Raw genomic sequence first — 12,231 nt, forward strand, 5'->3', positions numbered from 1 at the left:
CCATTAGTGTTATTCACCACATGGACATGAAAACTTATAAGAGCCATATGATAATATTGATAGATTCGGAAAAAGCATTCAACAACACTCAACACCAATTCTTGTTTAAGACACTCAAGAAGATAGGAATGGAAGGAAAAATCCTAAATATAATACAAGCTATAAATGAAAAACCAACAGCCAATGTGGGTAGTCAATGGAGAAAAGAAAGACGAGATCAATTCTTCTGAAAAAGGATTTCCCTCATCCCCACTCCTATTTAACATCATACTTGAGGTCCTAGCTAACAGAATAAGGCAAGGAAAAGCCATCAAAGGTATTCGTCTGGGAAGGAAGAAGTGAAACTATCATTATTCACAGATGATATGATTTTATATATGGAAAATCCCAAAAGTTCCACTAGGAGCATACTGGAAGCAACAGAGGAATATGGCAGAGTGGCAGGTTATAAGACTAACAAACAGAAGTCTATCAGACTACTGTATACATCAGACAAGACCACAGAAGAGGGGATCAAAAAGGTGGTACCCTTCACAATAGCCAAGCACAAATTGAAATATCTAGGGATATACCTGACTAAAACAACAAAAGATCTGTATGAGGAAAACTACAAAACACTATTAAAAGAACCCAAGAGCGACCTCAACAAATGGAAGGGCATCCAATGCTCGTGGATCGGAAGACTCAATGTAGTAAAGATGTCAGTTCTACACCAGGCACTATGTAAGGCCATGCTTTCCTAATCCAAACATCATCATCTTTCTTCAAAGAATTGGAAAAACAGATTATCAACTTCAAATGAAGAGGGAAGAAACCAAGAATTAGCAGAGAATTCCTCAAGAAGAAGGACAAAGTTGAAGGGCTTGCTTTACCTGACGTTAGCACCTACTATACAGCCACAGTGGTCAAAACAGTGTGGTATTGGTATAATGATAAATATTCAGACTAATGGAGAAGGATTGAAAACCCAGAAATAAAATAATCAACATGCACGCAATTAATTGATCTTCAATAAGGGCCCCAAAAATATCAAATGGGAAGTAGATGCCCTCTTCAATACGTGGTGCTAGAAAAAAATGGATATATATCTGCAGAAAAATAAAGCAAGATCCTTACTTCACTCGATGCACAAGAATAAATTCAAGGTGGAACACAGACCTAAAGGTAAAACCCCAAACTATTAGGACTATCAATGAGGGAGTTGGAACAAATCTGAGAATTTTGACTCAGGGAATACATAGGCTATCAGAAATAGGGAAGGATACAAACACAGAGGAGGCACAAATTGACAAGTGGGATATACTAAAGATAAAACACCTGTGTACATTGAAAGAATTCGCCAAGAGAGTAATAAGGGAGTCCACAGATTGGGAAAACATCTTTAGCAATGATGCATCAGACAAAGGCCTTATTACTAAAATCTACAATACTCTGCTAACTTACAACAAGAAAGAAAAAAAAAAACAATTGTCCACTGAAGAGGTGGGCAAAGAACCTGAACAGAAGTTTCTCAAATACAGAGATCCAAATGGCCAATAAATATATGAGAAATGTTTGCTATCTCTAAACAAAAGAGAAATGCAAATTAAAACAACTATGAGATATCACCTAACACCCTCAAAGATAGCCCAATTCAAAATATCAGAAAGTAATGAGTGTTGTAGGGGCTGTGGAGAGATAGAAATTCTTGTCCACTGCTAGTGGACCTGTAGGTATGTACAACCACTATGCAAATTGATATGGCAATATCTGAAACAGATGGAAATTGAGCTACTATATGATCCAGCAATCCCCCTAGTGGCCAAATACCAGGAGAGACAAGAAACAAACAACGTTTGTTGTTCATCATGGTGCAATTGCAAGGAGTTGGGAACAACCCAAATTTCCATCAACAGACAAATGGATTAAAAAAACTCTGGTACATACATACAACGGATCCCTAAAGAGCATTGATGAACACATGAAGCACATCACTGCATGGGAAGAAATTATGCTAAGCGAAGTAAACCAAGCACAAAAGGACAAGTAAAACATGAGTCCTCTAAGGGAAAGAGGGACCAGACTTAAACCTGGTGCTCCAAGACAATAACACAACACACTGGCATGAAGTAGGGAACCAATAGAGAGGCCTGAGGGGCTGGCCCCATTACCAACTAAACGGACAGCCCCCTCCCTCCCACCCCCAGAAGAATTCATTTCAGAGGACGGCACTGAAGCTACAGTTCAAGGAGAGGGATGTGTCTGATCAGAGCACACAGGAGCAAATAAGAGCAGGAGGAAAAAAGCGTGAAGCACATCCTGGCCCACCAAGCCCCGAGGATATTATTTCCATTTAGAACAGCCAATGCACAGAGAGGACCATAGGGCTAGCCCCACCATGAGACATGATATTCCTCACTGACCCATAGTGCCACAGGAGACAACACTGGAGACACACGGCAGGAATTGTGCCCGCTCGGACCCCAGCACACCGAGGCAAGATGCTGGAGGCGTGTAACAGAGCAGAAAGGGGAGCAGAGCATAAAGTCCCAGGGAACACCAAAAATAGACTGTGGGACCAGGACATGGTGCCCCATCAGACTCTACTGGAAAACACTCCTAAAGGACAACAAATATTCCTTAACTATTTATAGGCTTTTCTCTCTTTTTTTGTCATTGCCTTTTTGTTGTTGTTGTTGGAGCTATTGTTTTAATTTCTATTGTTGCTTTGTTTTTCTTGGTCTTGTGTTTGTGCATATTGTTGTCTCTGCATGTCTATCTGGATGGGATAGACAGGATAAACAAGCTGGAAGAGAGAACAATGGGACAACAGTTCCTGGTGGACATGGGAGAGGAGGAGGCAGGGAAAGGAAGAGGGTACTAACAAATCCAGGGACAAGGGAACAACAAGTGACTAAAAATTGGTGGTGAGGAGGGTGTAGGAGGTCTGGTAGGGCTTGAACAAGAGCACTGTAACCAAGAGGAATTACTTAAACCCAAATGAAGACTGAACTCATATGATAGTGGGACAAGAAGAAAGTAAAAGGTAATAGAGGAAAGAAATAGGACACAAAGGGCATTTACAGACTTCTAAATACAGGCATATATATATGTAAATATATTTATGTATGATGGCAGAGAAATAGATCTATGTACATATATTTATAGGTTTAGTATTAAGGTAGCAGATGGACATTGGGGCTATACTCAAGTACTCCCTCAACACAAGAACACTTAATTCTAATGATCAGGCATTCTGAGATGCTCACCTTCTGGACACAATTGCTGAAGACAAAGAGGGTGCATAAGCAAATGTGGTGAAGAAAGCTCATAGTGCCTGGCTATCAAAAAATATAATGTCTGAGGTTTTACAGGCTTGAAGATAAACAAGTAGCCATCTAGCTCAGAAGCAACAAAGTCCACATGGAAGAAGCACACCAGCCTGTGTGATCATGAGGTGTCGAGGGGATCAAGTATCAGGCATCAAAGACCCAGAGCAAAAAATCATAATGTGAGTGAGGTGGGGAGGCGGAGTGGAGGCCCAAAGCCAATCTCTAAGCAATTGGATATCCCCTTACAGAAAGGTCATGGGCAGGAGACTAGCCAGTCAGGGTGCAGTGTAGCACCAATGAAACATACAGCTTTACTCTGGTTCTTTAATGCTTCCTCTCCCCCACTATCATGACCTCAATTCTATCTTACAAATCTGGCTAGACCAGAGCATGTACGTGGGTACAGATAACAGCTGGAAACACAGGGAGTACAGAACAGATAAACTCCTCGAGGCCAATATTGAGAGTAGCCATACCAGGAGGGTAAGGGAAAGGTTCGGGGAGAAAAGGAGAACCGATCACAATGATCTATCTATAACCCCCTCCCAGGGGGATGGACAGTAGACAGGGGGGGTAATAATTTTTTAAAGAAAGAAAGATTCTATGAGCAAATTTTAAATGGTTTATTTTAAATGGTTTATTGATATAAAGTTCACGTATCATACACTTCCATAGTTAAATCACTTTTTTAAATAGTTGTACATACATCATCACAATCAGTTCTTGTGTTTCCTACCCCTCTCTCATTCATTGTTTGCTCCCCCATTCCCCTCACCCTCTCCACCCCCTCCCTGATAAAACCATTGCATCAGTTACTGTCTCTATGAATCCACTTCTCTGTGCTTCAGAAACTGGGAAACCTAACAGAAATTTTTTTAAATAAGAAAAGGAACAGAAAAAATTAATAATATCAAGATAAAAAATAAAGAGTAAGAAAGAAAAGACCATCAGCAACATTTAAAAAGTGAGAGAAGAAATTCTGTCATGGAACAAAGGAGAAATATTTAAGCCTAGAGTAAATTCCGTTTGGGTCAAGAGTGAGGTCAACTGACCAAATATCATATTATATCATAATTCGAGCCACCTTAATCAAGTTCACAAGAATCTCTGTCTGATACTAAAGCTGTTCCAGTCCCCCACCTGTGACCAGACGGGATCGGCCAAAGGCTTAATATGACTAGATAATCTGCAATGGATTATAATATGCACTGTGCACCATAACCTTCTACAAGTTGGATGTTCACAATTTAAGTTCTGCAACTTTTCCCTTTATCATATGTGGATTTTGTTATCATCATCCTTGGATGCCTCACTTTGATGTCTACTTGTTTGAATATAAGCCTTAAAGGCCCCCGACACTATTCCAGTTGAGAGCCAGCACCATCTGCTTTCTTCACCACACTTAGCTGTAGCACCCTTATCCTCAGTGATCCCTTTATTAATTAAGTGGGAGCCCAGGATCATCTGATTGTCCACAGGTTATGAACAGCTCTGGTTTATGTTAGCGGCCATATTATAACAAAAAAGAAAGAAAAACATTATTAGTCATCCCCATAAGGCTATTGCATTGATAACATCAATAATTTATCCAGTGGCACAGAATTGAAGGTACTGTTGAGATGTAGAGTTTATGCAAGTTTAGTCCAACTGTGAGCTGTATTATATGAGCATTGTTCACATGGATTTCTTAATTAATTGAGCTCTTTTTACATTAAGCATGGGGGTTGGTGCTGGGGAAATTTTTCCTGTAGCATTCCTTACAAGGACAGGTCCTTGCCTATCAGAATAATGACCTGTCATATTAATGCAAGGGGAGAATTGAGATAATAAATATATGGTGGTTCTGAGTTCTGTTTCGTTGGACACCTACTAAGACAGGGGTCCTACCCAAGGTCCAGTGGTCCCCATTTCCACAGTCTTGGAATGGCCATCCTTTTAGTCCTGTCCCATTAGGGAAATTCTGTCCTCAGTCCACAGGCTGCAGGCAGTCTTAAAGTAGGGCCCAGTTCAGTGGAGCTTCCACAGCAAGTCTTTCCGGTGTGGCCCTTGGCGGGGCAGGCAAAATATTGAATGATACGGGAAGCATCAAAAGAAGATGGAAAGAACACAGAGCCACTGGACCAGAAAGAAAAATCAACATTCAAACCCATTTCATGACAGGAAGCATGTGAACAAGAACCAATGATATGCAGGAAGAAAATCAAGCTGCACTGAAGACATGAGGCAAAAACAAGGCTCGGAAAATTGATGAAATACCAACTGAAATGTTTCAACAAGCTGATGAAACACTGGAAGCTCTCACTTGTCTATGCCAGGATATCTAGATAAAAGCTACTTGGTCAACTGACTGAAGAGATACCTATTTTACCCAATTCAATGCAGAGTGACCCAACAGAATTCTAAAATTATAGAAAAATGTTACTGATGTCACATGGAAGTAAAATGTTGCTGAAGATCATCCAACAACAGTTGTAGTAGTGCATTGACAGGGAACTTCCAGAAGTTCAGGCTGGATTCAAAAGAGGACATGGAAAACAGGATATCGATGCTGTTGTCAGATAGATCTTGGCTCAAAACAGAGATTACCAGAAAGATGTTTATTTGTGTTTTGTTGGCTATGCAAAAGCATTTGATAGTGTGGATGATAACAAACTATGGATAGCCTTGAGAAGAGTGGGAATTCCAAGACTTAATTGTGCTCATGCAGAACTTGTATGTGGATCAAAAACCTATTGTGTGTACCAAACAAGGGTACATTCGTGGTTTAAAATCAGGTAAGGTGTATTTCAGGGTTTTATCCTATCACCATACTTATTCAAACTGTATGCTAGACAATTAATCAGAATAGCTGGATTATACGCAGAATTGTGAGGCATCAGGATTGGAGGACGATTTATTCACAATTTGTGATACTCAGATAACACATCCTTGCTGATGAAGAGCAAGGGTTACAGCCATCACTGTGAATTACAACTCAATGTAAAGAAAACCAAAACCCTCACACGTAGACCAGTAGGTAACATGATGATAAATGGAAGATATCAAGGACTTGGATCCACAACCGAAGCTCATGGAAATAGCAATCAAGAGATCAAACGACAGATGACATTGGGTAAATATTATGCACAAGACCTCTTTAATGTTTTTCTGTATATGAATTCCAGGATAGATAAGTTTATAGCGACAGCTGCTTGAATAATTCTTTGGGGTTGTGGCAGGGGAGGTTGGGGGTAAGTGAGTAGCTAATAACGATGTTACAAGGAGGAAGAAAATATTCTAAAACTGATTGTGGTGACGATTGTACAACTCTTTTTCATATGATTAAGCTATTGAATTACATGATATGGGAATTATATGCCAATAAAGCTGTTGGAAAAATAATAATAAAGTGTTGAAAAGCAAGGATATTGCTTTGATGATTAAGGTGCACCTGACCCAAGCCATGGTATTTTCAACTGCATCATATGCTTGTGAATGTTGGACATTAAATAAGGAAGACTGAAGAATTAATACATTTGAATTATGTTGCTGGAGAAGAATATTGAAGGTACCATGAACTAACAAAAGAAGAAATAAATCTGTCTTTGGATAAGTGCAGACAGAATGCTCCTTAGAAGCAAGGATGGCAACACATCATCTCATGTACTTTGGACATGTTGTCAGGGAAGACCAATTCCTGAGAAGGACATCATGCTTGGTAGATTTAGAGAATACCCCTGGACCGGATGGATTTATGCAGTGGCTGCAACATAACAATTGTGAGGCCAGCACAGGAGGGAGGAGTGTTTTGTTTTGTTGTACAAAGGCTTCCTATGAGTCGGAACCAACTCAACAGCACCTAGCTTTAGCCTATTTGTGGAAAAGAGTATATTGTGATGGAATTCACTTACAAATGAGAGGAATTTTGTTAATAAGGACTTTCTACCTTCACATAACCCCACTTCTTTGCCCCCTCCAAAGGACAGTAGCTAAAAGTACAGACCTTTAAGGAAATTGAGAGCTTATACAAAAATTAAAAGAGTTAGCCAAGTGGATTTCTATAAATAAGTTACTTTGTCATGAAATTTAAATTTTAGGGTTTGGAAATATTCCAACGGAAGTTGTTTTCTTTTATTTGTTAAGCTTCGCTGACCAAGAAGAATCAAGGAAACTATTGGCCCCAGAAGTAAATAAAAGACTCTGTATTCCATTATTCCTCGCCACTCACCTCCCCGCTGGGCATTCAATAATGAGATTCCGTTTCCTCTTTTCTGTTCTACTCCTCCTTGAGACTATAATACCAAAAGGTAAGATGATGAATTATTACAGGGACCGGTGTCTTAGAAGGCCAAATAGACTGTTCAATTATACAGTAGCCATCCTAACCTGGAAACCATTGATCAGCCTTGGGGTTAATAAATTCAACATTATCGTCATCTCTCTTAGAACTGATGAGGTCAAAATTGAGAAACAGAACAAAGAATTTTGTCTTCAGAATATAAAATACAAGATCTTCCTGATTAGAAAACAAGACCCAGTTGTCAAGAAAGAGAGAGTGGAGCTTTGATGTGTGTCTTAAGCAAGTAGGGGTCTACTCTAAAAAAGGAAGTGTAGAGATGGCAGTCCAAAAAATATGGCTGTCAATAGGGTCAGAGCTGGTTAGTGAATGGCGGTGATACAGAGTCTATTAATGAAGAATATCTGTGAAAACGTTGCTTTCTTAGCCAAATGAAGCAGAGTTCACAACAAAGGAATTTATCCAGCTCTAAAACAGCAGTTCTCAACCTGTGGGTCGCGACCCCTTTGGAGTATGAACAAGCCTTTCACAAGGGTTGCCTGAACAGTAGCAACATTACAGCTATGAAGTAGCAACAAAACTAATTTTATGGTTGGGGGGGTCACCCCAACATGAGGAACTGTGTGAAAGAGTCACGGCATTAGGAAGGTTGAGAACCACTGCTCTAAAAGAAGAGTAGATACAGGTGGCTGGGTTCAGGGGAATTTGGGAAAAACAAAATCAGTGGAATGACGTTTCAATGGCAAAATTTTAAGCATAAGGCAGGAAAGAGCTGCTTGAGAATCTGAGTTGTGTGCCTTCGTGCCCATGATTTAGACGTCTGACACTGAAACGTAGTAACCAATGGAAAAGAGGGGGCAGGGGAAGAAAAGAGGAATGCGGGCATCTTCAAGCTACCAGGTTCTCCTAAGAACTGAGACCTCAAAATATTTACCTGTCGCCTTGAACACATAGGTTCAGTTTGAATAATTAGCATTCCACCTTTAGTTATCGCTGAGATGCTGCTAAATATAATCAGATCTGCAGCCCCGTTTTACCTTTGCCTAATCCACAGGCATTTGGGGATCTACCTGACATACTGTTGTCTTCCCCTACAGGAGTTTCAGCATTGCTTTTTATTTTTAAACCTGTATCAGAAGACACAGCTAGAGTGAGGCACACTTATAGCAAACTCACATGTAAATGTGTTGTTTCTTAATAATACTTTAATGATCAGCCTTTCACTTTACAAATAAGAGATCAATTGTCAACATAAAGAATATGATTTTTCCGTGGTCACACTGGTAGTAGCAACACAGAACTAGCACCAAGGATCTTGACATCTATATTAATATTGTTTTCATCAATCCCCAAGTATGGTTGTGTACATGAAGAAGATAACTCAACTCTGATTTATGTCAGACTTTATTCCTCCAAATATTTTAATTAGTTACTGAGGAAACTAAGGCATGTTTCAGGTTATCTATTTTAGATGTATGATGCCTTTGAACAACCAATTTTTTACCTTCAAATTCTTTAGTGTTTGAGGTAGGCATGTCAGATATTCTTAATGTTCTAGCATTATTATTGATCTATAGCCTCCTGGTTTGTGGTTCCTGAAATTAAATAAATGACTCAAGTCTCAAGCAGCTGGAAACACTTGCTCTGAGAGTTAGTTATGTGTGCAAAGCTGAGTGAGTATCCTCTTTGCTCATATTTGTTCTCAAACAGCAAGACTGAATTCAGTTCAATTGAAAGGACTGTTTAAATCCAATGTTATGAGTTTGGCTTTTTTTAAAAAGGTGAAGGATGGTTGAAACTTTTGGAAGTGCAATTTTGGCAACAACAACACCCAAAAAAAAAACGAAAAAACCCTACAGTATAGAGATGTAAAAATGCCGAAGGTAATGTTTCAGTCTTAGAGTGTAAATTAAATTTATAAAAGGGGTAAATATTATAAAAGCCTAAAAGAAGTTATGGGAAAATATGATGAGAATAAATCTTGGCCTAGGAGTTAGAAAAGTTATTATACTGATGGTAAGACCACAGTCACAGATATAAGATACATCTAAGAGTAAGGATCAGGAAGTCAAAAGCAGGATACAGCCAAGACGTAAACGAACAAGAATCAAGAGATTGCGCAATGGCTGCTTCTTTTCTTCAAAAAATGTTTCCAGTTTACTTTTATTTCCAATCACACCTTCTATTGATTTTTGCCACATAGCCTTACATATTGCAAGAATATCTGCTGCCGCCTCATTTATTTACTTAACCCGATGCCGTCGGGTTTATTCCGACTGATAACCACCCCAAAGATGAGAGCAGCTCTATGCCACAGAGGTTCTGAAGCTGTGATCCTTTGCAGAACGAGACTGCCTGATCTTTCTCCTACAGCGTGGCTTCACACGCTGCACCACCAGGGCTTCTCACACCTGCACACAGGTATACCACACTCACCTGCACATTGTGTCTGGAAGCATCCTTACATGCTCTGAGAGGTAGAAGCATTCCACTGAGAGAAGATTCCTTATAAATAATAACATCTCTATTCCACTGTCCTGAGTTGGCTATTTATGTTGCCATACCCTGATTATCATTGAGACGGGGATAAAAAAGCTAAAATAGTTAATGTTCATTAAAATGAAAGCTGAAATTTCCAAGCATTACCATGATCAAATAAAAATATATATATGTAATATAAAAATATACTTGACCTGTTAGTTCCTCTATAATTTTTGCTAATTCCTTTCTTTCTAAGCTATTGCACTGGCTGAAACACACACTTGTCCATCAAACACAGCTCCCTCAACAATGCACTGGCATTGAGCTGATACTGACTCACAGCGACCCCTGTGGGTTTCTGAGACTGTCACTGTTTACAGGAGTGGAAAGCCAGGTCTTTCTCCTGCAGAGCCGCACAAGGGCCTTGGGCGCAGGCACAGTGCACTAGACCTAAGTCTTCTTGTCTTAATTAGGAGGGTTCCTCCAAGCCCCAGCTGTGACTCGAGACGGCTCAGGGCACTGTCAGCGAGAGGCTGGGTCTGGCTGGAAGATGAGGGCCAGCCCTGTTGCTCACGGTGCTCAGCCTGGCTACTACTAGAGGGCTAAGGAATCCGGACTCAACAAGCCAAGAGGGAAGTAGAGCTGCCCACTGACAAGCTAGGGAGGAACAAGTGGCTTCTCTGAGCTCAGCTGGAGCAGCAAGCCAGGACACCCAGGTCCTCTCCACCCCTTCCTGGGCATCTTTATCCCGAATCTAGATGGCCAAGCCCCCCCAGGCGGGTTCCCCTGCTCCCATTAGGAAAGTCCAAAGGTGAGTCAATTTCAGTGCTGAAGGAGTAAACCCCAGGGCTTCCCTGCGATGCTGGGGAACTACCCTTCCAGTAAGCTTTAGGCATTCCTATGGAGTGTGTTCCTGTCAGTGGGAAGTCACTGCTCTGGCAAACAGCTGTGCTGGAGAGCCCGAGGCTCTGCTGGCCTTGTGCTGCATGCGAAATAAGCTGTGTCCCCCTCTGCGCACTCCTGCTGCAGGCACCCTCCTCCCCCTCCTACAGGCAGGGCCAGTGCTACACATGGTTCCCAGTGGGAAGGGTATGGGGCTGTGCTGGAGTTGCAGGAGTGTTTTTGATTAAAAAGAGAGGGGGAGGGGTACTTTAGTTTTGTTTTTATGCCTTACCCAATAAAGGACAAAGACACACCTCCCCAGTTATGGTGACAAAAATAAACCCTTAATTTCCAATTGTACCACCTCAGGTAAGAAAAACCTCCATCAAGTGCCCTAGAAGTCAACAAGGCCTTGCAATTTGTGTATAGTCCCAACTTTTTAACAACAACAATAACAAAAAAGCACTTCTTTTGCTTGAGTGTCTGATCCTTTTATCAATCATCTCTTCTATCCCAAAATCATCTTCTGAAATGATTTTGTTACTCTATGCGCATTTCCAATAGTTTGATAGTTGATTAATGATGTCAATCTCTTCCTGTGCAGCAAGGACTGGCGTTATTCCAGGAAAAAAACAATGTGTTCTTTTGAAAGGGGTATGCAAAGAAAAAGGATGCTCCTCCTTAGATGATACCATCGGTGTGTGTAATCATGAAAAAAAATGCTGCAGGAAGTGGTGGATATTGGAACCCTATGCAACGCCAATTCCCAGAGCAAAATCTCCTTAAATGGGAACAAACTGTAGCCTCTTGAATTCCAGAACTCATGGATGCATTTTGAAGACTCCTATTTAACACTTGTTTCCCTTCACTTGAAATAAATGCTGCCATCATTGTACCTAAACTTATCCTCAGGGCACTTTTTGATGCACATGATTCGTAAGAATGATAACATCAAACAAAACAACAGAAGAACCTCAGACTCTAAAATGTTATGCAAATTATGAGATGAAGATAAAAATTATGGTTGTGTCAAAGAGTAAGGGTATAAATAGCAATAGATTCAATTACTTGAAGTAGAATAGCAACCCTTTTTCATAGTCATAGTCAATTACTAAATATTACTTTCATTATAAATATGGATACAGATTAGAGAATATGGAGTGATGATGCAGGTAAAGCTGCACCTGAGAATTAGGTGCATTATCCACCTAGACACACCAACACTGAATAGAGCAGGTCTCCATTCACAATCCATCCGATTGCCCCAATTCTCTGCTCCCT

At 40.4% G+C, this 12,231-nt stretch overlaps 1 protein-coding gene across 1 annotated transcript; it reads left to right on the forward strand.

Moving 5' to 3' along the window:
- The first annotated feature begins 7,539 nt into the window (after window positions 1-7,539).
- DEFB130B (defensin beta 130B) lies at window positions 7,540-11,736 on the forward strand. Its single transcript, XM_075555691.1, has 2 exons — window positions 7,540-7,597; window positions 11,555-11,736. Exons 1-2 carry the CDS (start codon window positions 7,540-7,542, stop codon window positions 11,734-11,736), a joined length of 240 nt encoding a protein of 79 aa, XP_075411806.1.
- The last annotated feature ends 495 nt before the right edge of the window (window positions 11,737-12,231 follow it).

The sequence above is a fragment of the Tenrec ecaudatus genome, chromosome 8, assembly GCF_050624435.1.
Source record: "Tenrec ecaudatus isolate mTenEca1 chromosome 8, mTenEca1.hap1, whole genome shotgun sequence".
NCBI classification, from domain to species: domain Eukaryota; kingdom Metazoa; phylum Chordata; class Mammalia; order Afrosoricida; family Tenrecidae; genus Tenrec; species Tenrec ecaudatus.

Coding starts and splice junctions, on each gene's coding strand:
- DEFB130B (XM_075555691.1), top strand. CDS start 7,540: ATGAGATTCCGTTTCCTCTTTTCTGTTCTACTCCTCCTTGAGACTATA. Junction 7,598..11,554: donor TGAGACTATAATACCAAAAG/GTAAGATGATGA, acceptor CTTCCTGTGCAG/CAAGGACTGGCGTTATTCCA.